The 17,381-nt window shown below is 42.2% G+C and overlaps 1 protein-coding gene across 4 annotated transcripts in view; it reads left to right on the forward strand.

The window, feature by feature from the left end:
* The window catches only part of LOC133557839 (V-type proton ATPase 116 kDa subunit a 1-like), an 85,204-nt gene that overhangs the window by 26,155 nt on the left and 41,668 nt on the right, over window positions 1-17,381 (forward strand). For all 4 annotated transcript variants that reach the window (XM_061908680.1, XM_061908681.1, XM_061908682.1 and 1 more), the window contains exon 11: window positions 12,854-13,004. In XM_061908680.1, coding sequence (XP_061764664.1) covers window positions 12,854-13,004 — 151 coding nt within the window. The remainder of the gene's footprint in view (window positions 1-12,853; window positions 13,005-17,381) is intronic.

Below are 17,381 nucleotides of genomic sequence, written 5' to 3' on the forward strand. Positions count from 1 at the left end.
AGTATACGGGAGTATCATAACTTTGGAAACGGTGATACCCCTGACAAGCACTAGGTCTATCGTATTACCGTTGCGATGCGTAGGTTCATTTATTATTTGGGTAAAACCACAGCTATCAATTATAGTCTGGAACGCCACGCACGGTGGTTCCGATGGGGTATTCAGATGGATTTTAAAGTCCCCCATTATAATTTATATTATTGGCATGCGTCTATAGATCAGCAACGAACTCTGAGCATTCACTGATAAAGTCCGAATAGGTCCTTGGGGGGCGGTAGATAACAGCCAGGTATAGAGGCAGCGGTGTGACAGACCTCATAGTAAGCACCTCAAAGGATTTATATTTATTGTTTAGGTTAGGACTAAGGTTAAAGTTTTAGTTGTATACTAGTGCAACCCTCGCACCCCTTTTAAGGGAACGGGCAATATGCGCATCTGTATAGTTAGGAAGAGATGCCTCATTTAGCGCAAAAAAGTTGTCTGGTTTAAGCCAAGTTTCGCTGAGACCGATGACATTAAGATTGTTGTCTATAATGACCTCATTAACTAATAACGGGAGTCAATGATCTTATGTTTAAAACGCCCATATTATTGGTAGTGGGCTGTTTTAAGGAGTTTTTAATCAAATTATCCGTAGTAGCAATATTAATAATGTTGCGTTTATTATGCGTAGTGTACTTAAAATAATTACGACCATATCCAGGAATTGATATGACGGGAATTTTCAGATTGTTTGCTTGGTGCTGCGATAAACTGAACGCATCATAATTTGCCACCTCAGTAGAACGCATGTCCAACTCTGACACAGTCATAGCAGAAAAAACATTATGTGAGTTGTGTATTATTCTAAGAGAATTGCTATGTGTGCAGGGATTATCTAGCCTGGCGCTGGCTAGTTCTAACTTAACTGACTCCTCACCCAGAGTAGCAGGCTCTGTAATTGCCTGTGACCGTACTTGCTCTAGTGCAGTTAGTCAAGTGTGGCTTAAACAGACATCTATGTTCCTAGTCAAGATGATAGCGCCTTCACGGTTAGGGTGAAAGCCGTCTTTCATCAGCAAGCCAGGTTTGCCCCAGAAGGAGGGCCAATTATCAATAAACATTTGTCCCTGTTGTCTACAGAAGCTAGCCAGCCACTTATTAAGCGAGACTAATCTGCTATATCTCTCATCATTGCCTCTCGCAGGCAGCGGGCCAGAGACAATTACTCGATGCCTGGACATCTTTCTAGCGAGATCACAAGTCCTGGCTATGTTTCTCTTTGTAGTCTCTGACTGTCTCATCCTAGTGTCATTGGAGCCAACGTGTACAACTATGTTCGCATAACTAGTGGTGCGGTTAGCCTGTCGTACGTGTTTACTAGGCCTGTTGCGAGTTAGCTCCCTAAGACTTCAGTACTCTATAAATATATATATTGTGTATACATTGTGTGTGCATGTTTGTATATATTTATATATATATATATATATATATATATATATGTATATATATATATATATATATATGTATATATATATATATTTATATATATATATATACATATATATATATATACACACATACACACATTTATGTATATAATATATTAATAAAACATGTAAATGTATCCACACAAAGCCAATATGTGTATATACATATATATATATTTACAGTATATATGTCTTTATAAATATAGTTACATTACATGCAGTCTGCTTTCGGACCCCGGCCAAATTCTTTTAGTCCATGGTGGACCCCAGGTCAAATAGTTTGGACACCCCTACTATATGTAATTGGTGTGAATAAAGATGTTAAAATGACATTTATTACAATTGTTATTGGCACAAGAGGTTAACATCATGTAACATCTCCCAGCAGGGAAGTCTTTTATTAACGCCTGCTTTTTAAGTCTTAAACAAGTCACTGTGTTTCTATTCATTACAATAACACCCAACTGGAAATAATATTATTGTTAGCAGAGCACTGACCTTTTACATGGTACTGTATATCATATAGCAGTGATCCTCAACAGCAACGTGTCCGTGTGGACCCAGCACAAATTATAGTAAAAAAAAAAAAAAAATATATATATATATATATATATATTTTTTTTTTTTTTTTTTCTGCGGGGAATTTTTTTAATCAATCCAACAAAACAGTACATAATAATGCAATCAAATTCCAAAACCAAACCCGACCCATATATATATATATATATATAATTATAATTATTATAAAAAAATATAATAATTTTATTTATCTTTGAGTTATCGCTAGCGCAAGTCAATGTTCTTTGTTGTTTTTAGTCAAATATCTCCACGTTTCGTTTACACTTCTCCGTGTCTCACTCACTCTGTCTCTCTCTCTCTCTCTCAGTCTCTCTCTCTCTCTCTCTCTAATTTTCTCTCTCTCTTAGAGAGAGAAAGAGAGAGACGGAGTGAGAGCGAGAGAACGCCACTCTGATCGGCTGATTCCGGGGTATGGGTTGTCATCTATATCACAATGATTGATTGATTGATTGATTGATTGATTGATTGATTGATTGATTGATTGATTGATTGATTGATACTTTTATTAGTAGATTGCACAGTTCAGTACATATTCCGTACAATTGACCACTAAATGGTAACACCCGAATAATAACTGATCCCAGGTCATATGTGGACATGGGCCACAGTAACTGATCCCAGGTCATACGTGCACCTGTCCACAAGAACTGATCTTAGGTCAGTTTTGCACCTGCCCATAATAACTGATCCCAGGTCATATGTGGACATGGGCATAAGAACTGATCTCAGGTCAGATGTGCACCTGCCCATAATATCTGATCCCAGGTCAGATGTGCACCTGCCCACAAGCACTGATCTTAGATCAGATGTGGATATGGCCATAATAACTGATCCCAGGTCATATGTGGACATGGGCATAAGAACTGATCTCAGGTCAGATGTGCACCTGCCCATAATATCTGATCCCAGGTCAGATGTGCACCTGCCCACAAGCACTGATCTTAGATCAGATGTGGATATGGCCATAATAACTGATCCCAGGTCATATGTGGACATGGGCCACAAGAACTGATCTCAGGTCAGTTGTGCACATGCCCATAATAACTGATCCCAGGTCATATGTGGACGTGGGTCACAGTAACTGATCCCACGTCAGATGTTGCACCTGCCCACAAGAACTGATCCCAGGTCATATGTGAACATGGGCCACAGTAACTGATCCCAGGTCGGATGTGCACCTGCCCACAAGAACTGATCTTAGGTCAGTTGTGCACGTGCCCCCAAGAACTGATCTTAGGTCAGTTGTACACCTGCCCACAAGAACTGATCTTAGGTCAGTTGTGCACCTGCCCACAAGAACTGATCTTAGGTCAGTTGTGCACCTGCCCAAAATAACTGATCTTAGGTCAGTTGTGCACCTGGCCATAAGAACTGATCTCAGGTCAGATGTGCACCTGCCCATAATAACTGATTCCAGGTCATATGTGGACATGGGCCACACGAACTGATCTCAAGTCAGATGTGCACCTGCCCACAATAACTGATCTTACTGTAGGTCAGGTGTGGACATGGGCCACAAGAACTGATCCCTGGTCATATGTGCACCTGCCCACAAGAACTGATCTTAGGTCAGATTTGGACATGGCCACAAGAAATGATGGATCCCAGGTCAGATGTGGACATGGCCACAAGAACTGATCCCAGGTCAGCTGTTCTCCTGCCCACACAAACTGATCCCAGGTCAGATGTGCACCTGCTCATAATAACTGATCCCAGGTCTTATTATACTTGGTACCTTGTGTAAAGGATTCCACCACAGTAAGCTGCTTTTTAGCTGGAGTTTGTTTTTGTTGCAGTCGTGTTTACTTCGTAGAGTTACATTTCTCGCACTTGGCTGGAAGGTTTGGTTCGAATGCTGGAATAAGTTTGTTGTTCTGCTGCCTTTTTAAACAAACTTTGCACTGTACAGTCATTTGTTCCACGCTTGTTACTGCAAAACAAACTACTGACAATACCTTTCTTTTTTTTTCGAACAAACGGCTCGTTCTTGTTTGTGTCAGCATCATCCATGTTTTGCTAGATGTGTGACTCTCGGATGAATGAAAAAAGGGTGAGGGCAAAAGCTACAGATGTTCCTCGCGTGATAAATATAACAAAGCAAGTGAAGAAAAAACATTATTTAAAAATTGTTTTTACTCATCCGCAACAAAAAATTTGAATTTATCGATAAACTCGATACATCGCCCAGGCCTACACTGTAAGTGTATATGTAGTAACAGGCACATTCATTCTAATACCATGTACTATTTTCATATTTTGCTCATTTTAAGCATACGATGGCATATTAATTTCACAGACACATCACATTGTTTGCTTTTCCCAACAACAACACTACTACTCATGGCATACTTCATGAGAGACAGCACAAACTATTTTGGGACAAACGATGATCCAGAACCTTATTTTTTAAACCTGAATATACGGAGGATGAGCTACAAATTTGAGAAGCTGTGTGCTAAACAGATCCAGCTTTAGTGAAATATTAAGCATCATGCAGCATTATTAATTTATTAGTGCTAAACAAGAAAACTACGAAATACGAACATAATAAAACAACTACTTACTCTAAAATGCCTGCTCTAACTGAGATGACGACTGATGGGATGTTCATATTGTGATGTCATGAGCCAGGGAATAATAGAACTACACTACCCAGCATGCAACGGGAGTGACGAGCATGCGCGGTGGGGGGAGTTGTATGTGGCCATGTTGATGTTGTGATATGCACGCTCTAAGAAAAGTAAACGTTGAGAACTCAGACAACACGCCTCGCCTGTATTATTGATCTTGAGACAGACAACACATGGTGTCAGAAGTGGCCGTGAGCAGCGTCGGAAGAAATGTTTGCCACGAGGGAGCCACGAAAGACGAGCGGAAGAAAGATGTCTTCGGTCGCGTGAGTGAGAACGTGCGAAGGACGCCACATTTCTGAGGAGTTTGCTACGGTGTGTGAAGACTATGAGCGGCGGTAAAGTGACACAGAGGACAAGGGACAGATTGAACAAATAGAAGAGGATCTTGTGCCCGAGTTGGAAGAAAGCCAACAACACAAAGAGCTGTGAAGTCCCGGTAACTTACCCAAAGTACAGTCATGGAAAAGCTAAGTGCACCTAGCCCAATGCTACTAACTGCTAATCTTGCCGATAACTGGAAGCGTTTTAAGCAAAGATTTAATATATATTTAGCAGCAAGCGGAGCAGGAGGTGACAATGAAAAGCTGAAAGCTCACATTCTTTTGCATGTTATTGGAGAAGATGCTTTGGACATATATAATAGCTTTCAGCTGGATGAAGCTAATTTGACACTGGAACAGCTAATGACAAAGTTTGAAGAATACTTTGTGCCTCGTCAAAACGTGACATTTGAGAGGTATAAGTTTTTCATACATGACCAAAAGCAAGGAGTACCTTTTGATCAGTACATGGCGGAACTTCATACACTAAGCAAAATATGTGAATTTGACACTCTGAGAGACTCATTAGTGAGAGATAGGATTGTTTGTGGTACAATGGATAATGCACTAAGAGAAAGACTGCTTCGAGAAACTGGGCTTACGTTAGATAAGTGTGTCAGTATGTGTAGAGCAGCAGAGACCACCAGAGCACAAGCAAAAGAGCTACGAAGAGGTGAAACAACAGTGCATGCCATACATAAAGAACAATGGAAAAAGAAAATGTGTACCAAACAAAAGGATCAAAAAGTCAAATCTGTGGAATTTAAATGTGGTAAATGTGGAGGCAGCCACAAGCCAAAATATTGTCCTGCATATGGAAAAACATGTAACAACTGTGGAAGGAGCAACCACTATGCAAAGTGTTGTAAAGCAGCTTCAAGACAGAAAGTTCACACAGTTGAAGAAGATGATGATAAGGACGAGTTTATTGTCAATGTGGTGCAAGTGTGCCCAATTGAAAAAGAAGAATGGATTGTTCCAATTACAGTGAATCAGACGACAATACCATTCAAGTTAGATACAGGTGCTCACGTAAACCTGCTATCTTTGGAAGATTACAAAACACTGACTGTAAAGAGCAAAATCCATCCAGTAAAAACCAAAGTAAGTGGGTACACTGGAGAACGAGTTCCTGTTAAAGGCGGCTGTATTGCAACTTTTAAACACAAGGGTCGACAAATGAGAGCACAGCTGCTGATTGTGGATATGAGTGTATAACCAATCCTGGGACTCAGTGCATGCACAAAGCTCAATCTTGTCAAAAGAGTGTTTGTGGTGACATCTCAAGAAACTGCAAATGCTCAAGACTCACTCATGGAAGAGTATAAAGACTGCTTTCAAGGACTTGGATGTCTGTTGTGCACCCGTGCAGGAAAGTCCCATTTGCTCCGCGGGAAAAACTGAAAGATGAATTAGCGCGAATGGAAAAGTTGGGAGTCATTAAGAGAATAGATGAGCCAACTGAATGGGTCAGCTTGCCGGTTGTTGTGCAAAAGAAAACAGGTGCCCTAAGAATATGCTTGGATCCAAGAGACCTAAATAAAGCGATCAGAAGAGAGCACTTTAAGTTACCAACCAGGGAAGAGATCATGGCACAATTTGCAGGCGCAAAATGGTTCAGCAAATTAGATGCTTCATCAGGTTTCTGGCAGATGAAGCTTGACGAGGAGAGTTCAAGACTGTGCACATTTAACACCCCGGAGGGCAGGTACAGGTTTCTTCGTCTACCATAAGGCATCTTGTCAGCGCCTGAAGTATATCACAAGACCATTCACATGATTTTTGAGCACATACCTGGAGTTGAGACAATGATGGATGATATCATAGTGTGGGGCTCAACACAAAAAGAACACGACGAAAGACTGAGACAAGTGCTAGACAAGACAAGGGAGGTGAACCTGAAACTTAACAAAGAAAAATGTGAGTTTAGAGTGAAGTCACTTACCTTTGTGGGAGATGTTGTGAGTGAAGAGGGCGTGATGCCAGACCCGAGAAAAACTTCAGCAATCAACAACATGGAAAGGCCAACCAACAAAGATGGGGTCAGACGTTTCCTAGGGATGGTCACCTATCTTGCCAAGTTTGTCCCACAACTGTCAACACAGTCAGCACCTCTCAGGAGTCTTCTTGAACAAAAGAATGAATGGATATGGTGTCACGAGCAAGAACAATGTTTTCTGAGACTGAAAGAGACTCTTACACAGGAGCCCGTGTTAAAGTTTTATGACCCCGAGAAGAGCACCAGGATCTCGGCAGATGCATCACAGTACGGCTTGGGAGCAGTGCTACTGCAGCAACATGAAGAGCAGTGGCTACCTGTCGCCTATGCATCCAGAGCACTGACAAGTGCCGAGACCAGGTATGCTCAAATCGAGAAAGAACTGTTGGCAAGTTTGTATGTGGACAGATGTTTCAAGTGTAAACCGATCAAAAACCGTTGGTGTCCATCATGAACAAACCGTTTAATGACTGTCCAGTACGAATACAGCGCATGCTAATTCGACTGCAAAAATATGACGTCCACATGATATATACACAAGGAAAATATATGTACACAGCCGACACATTGTCTAGAGCAGTGGATAAAAGAGAACTTGCAGACAGTGAGAATAGCACTGAGATACAGGCATATGTAGATATGGTTGTGACATCTTTGCCGGTGACTGCAGACAGAACAGAACAAATACGGAGAGAGACTATTGAAGATGAAACTATGAAAGAACTCAAGAACGCAGTACAGAATGGATGGCCTGACAACAAAAAGGATTGCCCCTTGAAAATACAAGACTATTGGAATTGTAGAGCTGAGCTCACAGTGGTGGATGACATTGTGCTAAAAGGGAGCAAATTTGTTATTCCGTACTCACTGCGCAAGCAGATGCTCGAAAAGATACACGAAGGCCACCTTGGTGAAGTCAAGTGTAAATGGAGGGCTAGAGAAGTAATGTACTGGCCAAGGATCAATCACAATATTAGCCAAACAACAGCGTCATGTGGAATTTGCCGAACTTACAGGCCAAAACAACAAGCGGAGCCACTGATGACTCATCCAGTGCCACACAGACCTTACTACAAAGTAGGAACTGATCTATTTGACTTCGATGGAAGGAGCTACGTGGTAGTCACAGATTACTTTTCGAACTATCCTGAAATTGGAGCGTTGCAGTCAACATCTAGTAAAGCAGTTGTCAGTTATTTAAAGACTGTGTTCGCCAGACATGGTGTTCCATGCGAACTGTTTTCCGACAATGGTCCCCAGTTTTCTAGCTGTGAGTTTGCTGCCTTTGCCAAGGAATGGGGGTTTCAACACTCTACGTCAAGTCCAACTTATCCAAAGTCCAACAGCTTGGCAGAATGCTCTGTTAAAACTGTAAAGAACTTGTTAAAGAAATCACAGGACAAAGATGACTTTCAGAAAAGTTTACTGACCTACCGGAGTGCACCTCTACAAAATGGACTGTCACCAGCCCAAATGCTGATGGGTAGGCGCATTCGCTCCAACCTACCAGTCGACGAGGATTTGCTGACACCCAAAGGCGCACACAAGGTCAGACAAGCTAAGGAAGTACAAAAAGCAAAGCAAAAACATCTGCATGATAGAACTGCAAAACACCTGCCTATGCTGAGGCCAGGAGATGTTGTGCGTCTCAGAGACATTTCTACAGGCACCTGGAGACAAAAAGGACAGGTGGAAGAGGAAGTTGCTCCACGCCCGTATAGGATCCAGATGGAAAATGGACCGTCTCTGAGAAGGAACCGTACGGATCTTCAACTACAGCTGACTGAAGGAAACATTGCAGCTAAGGAAAAGGCTCAACAGGACTCAGCTGGACCTGCAGAACTTGTTGACACGGAGCCTAACCTTGCTGACCAAGGACTGACAGCAGTGTCTGCGACACCTACTGTTGAGAGACTGTCTAGACCTAAGAGACATGTTCAGCCACCTAAGAGGCTGTTTGAGAGTTGTTAAGAACTCTTGGTTTTTGCAAGTTGTTAAAAAAAAAAAAAAAGTGTTGACATAAATGCTTTGACATTTTTGTGTGGTTACAATGCTAAAAAAATGAAAAAGTTGTAGTTTAAAAAAATAACACTTTGAGTTAAACACTATTTCTTTATGGGGGAAAGATGTGATGTTATGAGCCAGGGAACAATGGAACTACACTACCCAGCATGCAACGGGAGTGACAAGCATGCGCGGTGGGGGGAGTTGTATGTGGCCATGTTGACAGCTTGGATGTTGTGATATGCACGCTCTAAAAAAAGTAAACGTTGAGAACTCAGACAACACGCCTCGTCTATATTATTGATCTTGAGACAGACAACACACATATCTTCTTGTTTAGATGAAGAATTAATCATAATCATACCGAATGTAAAAATAAAAAAATTAAAAGTGCCACAAACCAGCGTCTTTTCGTTCTATCTCATCATTTCTGCGTATAAGTTGGATGTTAATGTTGAGCAACTTCTCGGTTTATGGCTACAACCTTCTACTATCCAGGTGAAAAGGCATTATTTATAATCTAGGATTAACTTTTACCAGTTTTGAGGCGGTGCAGCAGCAGCAGCAGCTGAGTATGTCAATACTGTAGCTTGCTAAGTTAGTTAGCTCTTTCTGATCACAGCACAGCTAAAAATAGTTTGTCTGCATTAGGGCTTATAATAACAATATCGCTAATACTTGGTTAATATTCAGGTCACAAAATGTAAACTTTATGGGTGGAATAGGGTATTAGCTGCATTGTTAGCCACTTCGTACTTGCTGTATTTTAGTATTTAGAGTGCATAAAAAAAGACAAACATGTGTTAGTTTAATCACGATTCTTACTTTTAACAATTCTGAATTGATAAAAAAAAAAAAAAAATCACACATTTTTGCAGGGAAAAAGACTCTTATTATTATTATTATTATCATTGTTATTACTATTAATATTATTTTATGTCATTAGTCTCGCCAGCAGACTCTCTAGTTCGTCTTTTGCATCTTCTTTGATTGATTGATTGATTGAAACTTATATTAGTAGATCGCACAGTTCAGTACATATTCAGTACAATTGACCACTAAATGGTAACACCCGAATAAGTATTTCAACTTGTTTAGGTCGGGGTCCACGTTAATCAATTCATGGTAAGGTTCAGGTTAGTCTGCATTTTTCCTAGCCTCGTCTAGCGCTTTTAATTTGTACTTTGTTTCTCTGTTTTACTTCTTTCATTAAGTATTTTTCCTATCCTCGTCTAGTGCTTTTGTTTTGTACTTTGTTTCTCTGTATTACTTCTTTCATTAAGTATTTTTCCTAGCCTTGTCTAGCACTTTTGGTTTTGTGTAGGTTATTTATATTAGTAGTTTTTACATGGTGTGTTTTTGTTTGTTTACAACCATCGCCTTTGTTTTGTCACATCGTGCTTCCTCCAAAGAATAGAAAGAAGAACTGTTATCCACATACAATATGTCTCTGAAACCTTGGGATCCACCACACCAGACCCTAACAGAATGTAGTCGTTCATAAAACTGGCACCTAATATTATTAAAAAAATTTGATTTTTAATTGAGAATCGTTTTGAAAAGAGAATCGATTCTGATTTGAATTGTTACCCCAAAATCGGAATCGAATCAAATCGTATGGTGCCCTAGTAATTACCGTAAAAAATGTTTTTAATTCAAGCATGACATGCCATATCTAAGTACCGGTAAGCATATTTATGACAAATCGACACATACGACAAAACACAACATTAGGAAACAAAACTAAACATCCATCCATCAATTTTGTACCGGTTGTCCCTTTTGGGGTCGAGGGGGGCGTTCGCTGGAGCCTATCTCAGCTGCATTCGGGCGGTAGGCTGGGTACACCCTGGACAAGTCGCCACCTCATCACAGGGCCAACATATACATAGACAACATTCACACTCACATTCACACACTAGGACCAATTTAGTGTTACCAATCAACCTATCCCCAGGTGCATGTCTTTGGAGGTGGGAGTAACCAGGAGTACCTGGAAGGAACCCACGCAGTCACGGGGAGAACATGCAAACGCCACACAGAGAGATCCCGAGCGCAGGAACGAACCCCAGACTTTCGTACTGAGATGCGGATGCTCTAACCCCTTTTCCACCGTGCTGCCCAAAACTAAACAGTTATTATCTAAACGTTAAACATTACTTGTCTTTATGTTGATCCCATTTTCCAGTTAGTACGGTCTCGTTCGGCGTTAATGCTGACTGCAGTTCTGTCCAGTCCTTGGCCATGGTTGTTTTCTTGTTCGTGTTTTGTGTGCTGTGTCGCTCTGGCAGAATAAAAATCTTTAATGTTTAGCAGCTGTTGGTGAAGTTTTGCTCCTGTGCTGCAAATCATTTACGTTAGTACCTATGTCAAAATGTAATTTTCTACATGACGGATGTAGACACTGTAATAGAGGATCATAGGAAATTAAGTCCCAAAAAAAGTGTGGGCAAAATAAACCATATTGTCATGTATGATTTACTGGAATTAGGGATCTAGTTAGCGTACGTTTTGCCTCTCATTCGAGCAATCCCTGAAATAATATGAACCTTGAGAAGCCAAAAATATATTGTTTATCTGCCAATACATTTTATTTTGTCTATTTAATTTATTTATTTGTTTAGATAAAATTGGTTTAAATATTTCAGTGTGTGTATGAGTACTTTTTAAGCATATCCAACAGAAATTATAAACATGATAATTTTGGTCACATTAACTGTGAAATTACATTTTCATATGGTTCCCTCCATAACTGGAATGTAGTGAGTTAGTTGCTGACTCCATTTATCTTCACTCCCCTTTGAAGCATGTAGGAGAATCTGTTAGCTCTCACATGTTACTGCATTGCAACGGCAGTCATGTGACTTTGGCGTGCCTGGTAAATGTATGTGAAGCCTCTGAAAAACCACATAATGCTCACACTTCGTAATAACGTATCACAGCGATGGAAAACTGTTGTCTATAATGTTTCAATACCCAATCCAAACACTCAAAGCAATATTTTGGCATAATTTACTTTTTTCCTCATTGTTATACAGCAATGATATCCTCTTCCTTGGCCCTTGCTTTCCATTCAAAGCTTTGTGAGACCTGCTTCCTGTTGTCGTGTTTGGCCTGCCTGCATTTGAGTGGAGAAACAGTTAGTGTCGTGTTCAGACTTTTTGTTTCAACCTATTAGTCGCATTCCTTTATGAACTGCATATATAATTACTAAGGGTGTCAAATTAATTGTGATTCTTATTTGTAATGATTCTTAATGGATTAAAAAAAAAAAATCTTAAATCTATTTAATTTTTTTTTTGTTCATTTATTATTGTCCAGTCATTTAGGGAAATCATATTGTAGATGTAGACGATCATAGCTGTTGTACATATCTTCTTTAGAAAAGAGAAGTGTTGCATACTTCTCTTGTTGCTTTTTTTGTATTTGACTTTATTAAATGTTTTGATAGACTTTTATTAAACAAAATCAGTTTTCTTTTGAGTAAATTAAAAATTTGTCAGAGCAGTTTATCTATTTTATGGAGGAATTTAGTTAATCATACAACTGGCACCCAATGTTATTTAAAAAATAATGATTTTGAATCGAGAATCGTTCTCAATCGAGAATCGATTCTGAATCGAATTGTTACCCACGAGAATCAAATCAAATCAAATCGTGTGGTGGACAAAGATTCGCAGCTCTAATATTTACATACATAACAATGGTGCCTTCATTTTTAAAACTGCATTAACTGAATTAATTAAATACTGAAATAGCTTGTTTATGCTTAAGTTAATGTAAAAAGGTGTGATTTCTTGTGGATTCTGTCACTGGCATTGAGCTGGTATTATTTACTGTATTTAACAGGAACGAAGCGGTTCAACTGTGCCATCAATCCTCAACCGAATGCAGACCAAACAGACCCCGCCCACTTTTAACAAGACCAACAAGTTCACATCCGGCTTCCAGAACATTGTGGACGCCTACGGCATCGGGAACTACCGTGAGATAAATCCAGGTAGCATTATGTGGAAAAATTGCTTTAAAAACTTGTGAGCTGCACCACTGTCCCTCTGTAATAAAATAGGGCATTCCCAAAATGTGTAGGTATGTAGTCAAAACTACTGGTATGTTGAATAATTGAATCTGATTTTGATTTGATCATTTTATTAAAAAAAAAAAGAAAATATGCAGGCCATCAATGGAAAATAGCAGCGAGGGCACTCAAAAAGCACTTTGATAACACTCAAGCCTCTCATTGACTGGTAAGTTGTCCCTTAGGGTTTACTTGTGTGTGTGGGCCTAGCCTACAGGGTGTTGTGATGCATCTAGTGCAGTAGTTAGAGGAAAGTTTGCATATCTACTTCCCACCTGCTTGCTAACCTTTCGCTTACAGACACTGCCGCTGGCTAGCCCTTGTGGTGAACGGAGAAGCAGCCTTGCGTGTCAGTCTTCTCCTGCCAGTACACAGCCTCTCCTTCACCAAGACACCTGTCAGGCCTCCACGTGGCCACACACGGTAATTTGGGCCATGCGGCCCCAGGCAAACGTGCCAGGGGATCTCGGAGCTGCAGTGGTCCCCAGAGGTGTGATGCGCAGGCCCACATTGTGAACAAGCCCTGGCATCACCCAACCACTGCCCCGCTGCCTTGTGGGTTAGTCTGGGAAGACAAAAGGCTAGAGGAGCACACCCTGAAAGAAAAGCAAGTTACGTTGGAGACTGCGCCTCCCCTCGTCAAAAAGACCTCAACGGCGGAGTAAGCAGTTGATGAATGTAGAGTACCTCCACAACGACCACAAAGGCGGAAGAAGGCTGCAGCAAAGATGGGCCCCCAATTGTCTTGGTCTCCATGCCATTGGACCTTTGCCTTCTCTTTGACAAGGACAGTGTAGTAACTGTGCACCAGTTTCCCCACTATAAAAGATTCCCCGCACAGGCTTTCTCTTGAAGGACCCATCATTACTCAACCCCCCTATAAGTCCAATGGCGACCAGGAAAAGGTGACGGGAGCAGGACAGTGAAGTCTGGGAGCTTCTAGCCGCGCACTGGCACATAGGCAGTAGGTGCCTGATTCAGTCGACTTGCTCTCGGACCGAGGCAGAGAGAGCATTTCGGCAGCAGCACCCACGTTTGGGCAGCCCTATTTAGGATCCACTCTGCTCACCCTACTCGGGAAGGGGCTAAAAAATGTGGCCTAAAAATAGCCTGCTTCCTACAACCTGACTGGAATACCGCGTCCAGAGGGTTCACCTCATAGCGGTCGAAAAACAAAAACAAAAAAATTTGCTTTGGAGCTTGGAATGTGAGAACACTTATGGACAGTGCCTCCAGCAATGGCCCAGAAAGAAGATCAGCGATCGTTGCCAGGGAGCTGAAAAGGTGCAAGATCGACATTGCTGCCCTGTCTGAAACCCGCTTGGCTGAGGAGGGACAACTAAAGGAAGAGAAAGAAGGATACACTTTCTTCTGGAAAGGAAAAACAGATGATGAACTCAGAATCCACAGAGTGGGTTTTTCAATCAGAAACCGGCTCATCTCCCAACTCTCCGAATCTCCAATAGGCATCAATGAGCGACTCATGACCCCACGCCGGAGGCTCTTAAGCAATCAGATGGCAACAGCTGTGAGTGCCTATGCACCAACTTTGGACTCACATGATGAAGACAAGGAGACCTTCTATGCAACCTTAGACAAGGTTCTATCGTATATCCTGAAAGAAGATAAGATCCTCTTACTCGGAGACTTCAATGCCAGGGTTGGCAAGGATTACAAACTCTGGAAAGGCACATCTTGGTAAAAAAAGGTGTTGGGAATATCAACTCCAATGGAGTCCTTCTTCTGTCAACGTGTGCTGAACATGATCTTCTGATAACAAACACCGTTTTTTGCCGGAGAAACCGGTTGAAAACGTCCTGGATGCATCCCAGATCAAAGAGCTGGCATCTCATAGACTTTGTCATTGTCAGGGCCAGAGATCGCAAGGATGTTAACATCACGAGGGCAATGATTTGCACAGACGACTGCTGGACAGACCACCGCATCATCCGCTCCACAATAAACATCGAGCTGTGGCAGAAGAGGAGGACACAAAGGAGACTGCTCTGCCCTAAATTTGACATCAATAGCCTTGGAGACACAGATAGGGTGCAACGTCTACAAAACACCCCGTCACTCCCGAAAGAATATCCTGAGAATGTGGAAGAACACTGGAAGGTTCTTAAGACCACACTACTTGAAACCAGCAAGGATACCATTGGCTACAGAACTAGGAAACACCAGGACTGGTTCGATGAAAACGACATCGGAATACAACAGTTGATTGATACCAAAAGGAAAGCTTTTTGTTCTTGGCAGAGCGACATCAACTGCAGGGACAAAAGGCAGGCCCACGCCAAGGCAAAAGCACTTGTTCAGAGCAGAGTGAGAGAGATGAAAAACCAATGGTGGATGGAGAAGGCTCTGGAAATTCAGAAGCTTGCTGACTCTGGGGACACCAGGGGATTCTTAAATGCTACCAAGGCTGTTTATGGGCCCAGCTATCGAGGCCTAAACCCCTCCACTCTAAAGATGGACAAACCCTGCTCAAGGACGATCTAGGTATCAGTTCCAGATGGCGTGAACACTTCCAAGAGCTCCTGAATCGGAACTCCACAGTGGAGATGGAAACCATCAATCAGATTCCTCAGCGACCCATCATGGAGCATTTGGGTGATCCTCCCACCGAAAATGAAGTCCAGGATGCCATCAGGAAACTGGGTAACAACAAGGCTTCCGGACTAGATGGGATACCAGCAGAAATATTGAAGAAAGGTGGACCAAAACTCCTTTGCCACATCCACTGCCTCATTGGTAAAATCTGGGATAAGGAGGAAATCCCAGCCGAACTCAGGGATGACCTGATTGTCACCATCTTCAAGAAGGGAGATAAGGCAGACTGTGGCCACTACTGAGAAATCTCCCTCCTGTCCACAACAGGAAAAATACTGGCACGTATTTTGGCAAACCGGTTATTGCCACTCTCAGAAGAGATCCTCCCAGAGTCCCAGTGTGGCTTTCGTCCAGCAAGGGGAACATCGGACATGATTTTTGCAATTCGTCAACTGCAAGAGAAATGTCGGGACAACACCTGCCACTATACATGGGCAGTCATTGACCTTACAAAGACCTTTGATTAGCGGTTCTGAAACGGCTCCCTTCAAAGTTGACACTGGTGTCAAGCAGGGCTGCATCATCACACCAAACCTGTTTATCTTCATCTCAGCCATACTTCACCTCACCAGTCAAAACCTACCTGAGGGAGTCCAGTTCATATGCAGGACAGATGGTGGGCTCTTCAACCTAAGTAGGTCCAAGGCTAAAAGCAAGGTGCTTACATCCTCCATTACAGAGCTTCAGTACGCAGATGACAATGCACTAGTTGCTCATTCTGAGTTGGACCTCCAGAACATCATGGATGCTTTTGCCAGAGCGTACCAACTCCTGGGACTTGACATTAACATAAAGAAGACTCAGATCCTGTACCAACCAGCCCCTGACACACCCTCCCAACCCCCCACAATTTATGTGGACAACAACATCTTGGAAAACGTGGAGCATTTCGCTTATCTTGGCAGTATTCTTTCAACGAGAGCTGTCATCGATGCCGAGATCCACCACAGCATAAGTTGTGCCAGCGCAGCTTTTGCTAAGCTCAGGAAAAGAGTTTTTAAGAACCGGGTCATCAAGACCAACGTCAAGCTTACTGTTTATCAAGCTGTAGTTCTGCCCACTCTACTCTACGGGGCTGATAGCTGGACCACCTACAGCAGACACCTGAAGGCTCTGGAGCAGTACCATCAGCGATGTCTGCGCAAGATCCTCAGGATCAGCTGGGAAGATAGGCGCACCAACATTAGTGTTTTGAAGGAAGCTAACATGCCCAGCATCACCACAACCATCATTCGGCACCAGCTGCGATGGTTAGGCCATGTAATACGCATGCCAGACAGTCGCCTTCCGAAACAAATGTTGTACGGACAACTGGTGAAAGGACGACGCACCCAAAGAGGGCAGAAGAAGCGGTATAAAGCTAACTTCAAAATCCACCTGAGGAAATGCTGCTTCCACCTCAACACCTGGGAGGAGGCTGCCCACCAGAGGGTTTTGTGGAGAAGGTCGGTCCATGAAGGCAATGCACAATTAGAAAAGGACCTCCACCGTGCCACGGAAACCAAGAGGCAACAAAGAAAGGAGAGATCCACTAACAAAACAGCTCCTCAATCCACTACCACCACCACCACGACAATCACCCACACATGCCCCCCCTGCAATAGAGTATGTGGATCACGGATCGGCCTCTACAGCCACCTGAGGACCCACAGATGACCAGACACACCAACAGGAGGACTATCATAC

This window comes from Nerophis ophidion, linkage group LG08 (genome assembly GCF_033978795.1).
Source record: "Nerophis ophidion isolate RoL-2023_Sa linkage group LG08, RoL_Noph_v1.0, whole genome shotgun sequence".
Lineage (NCBI taxonomy): Eukaryota > Metazoa > Chordata > Actinopteri > Syngnathiformes > Syngnathidae > Nerophis > Nerophis ophidion.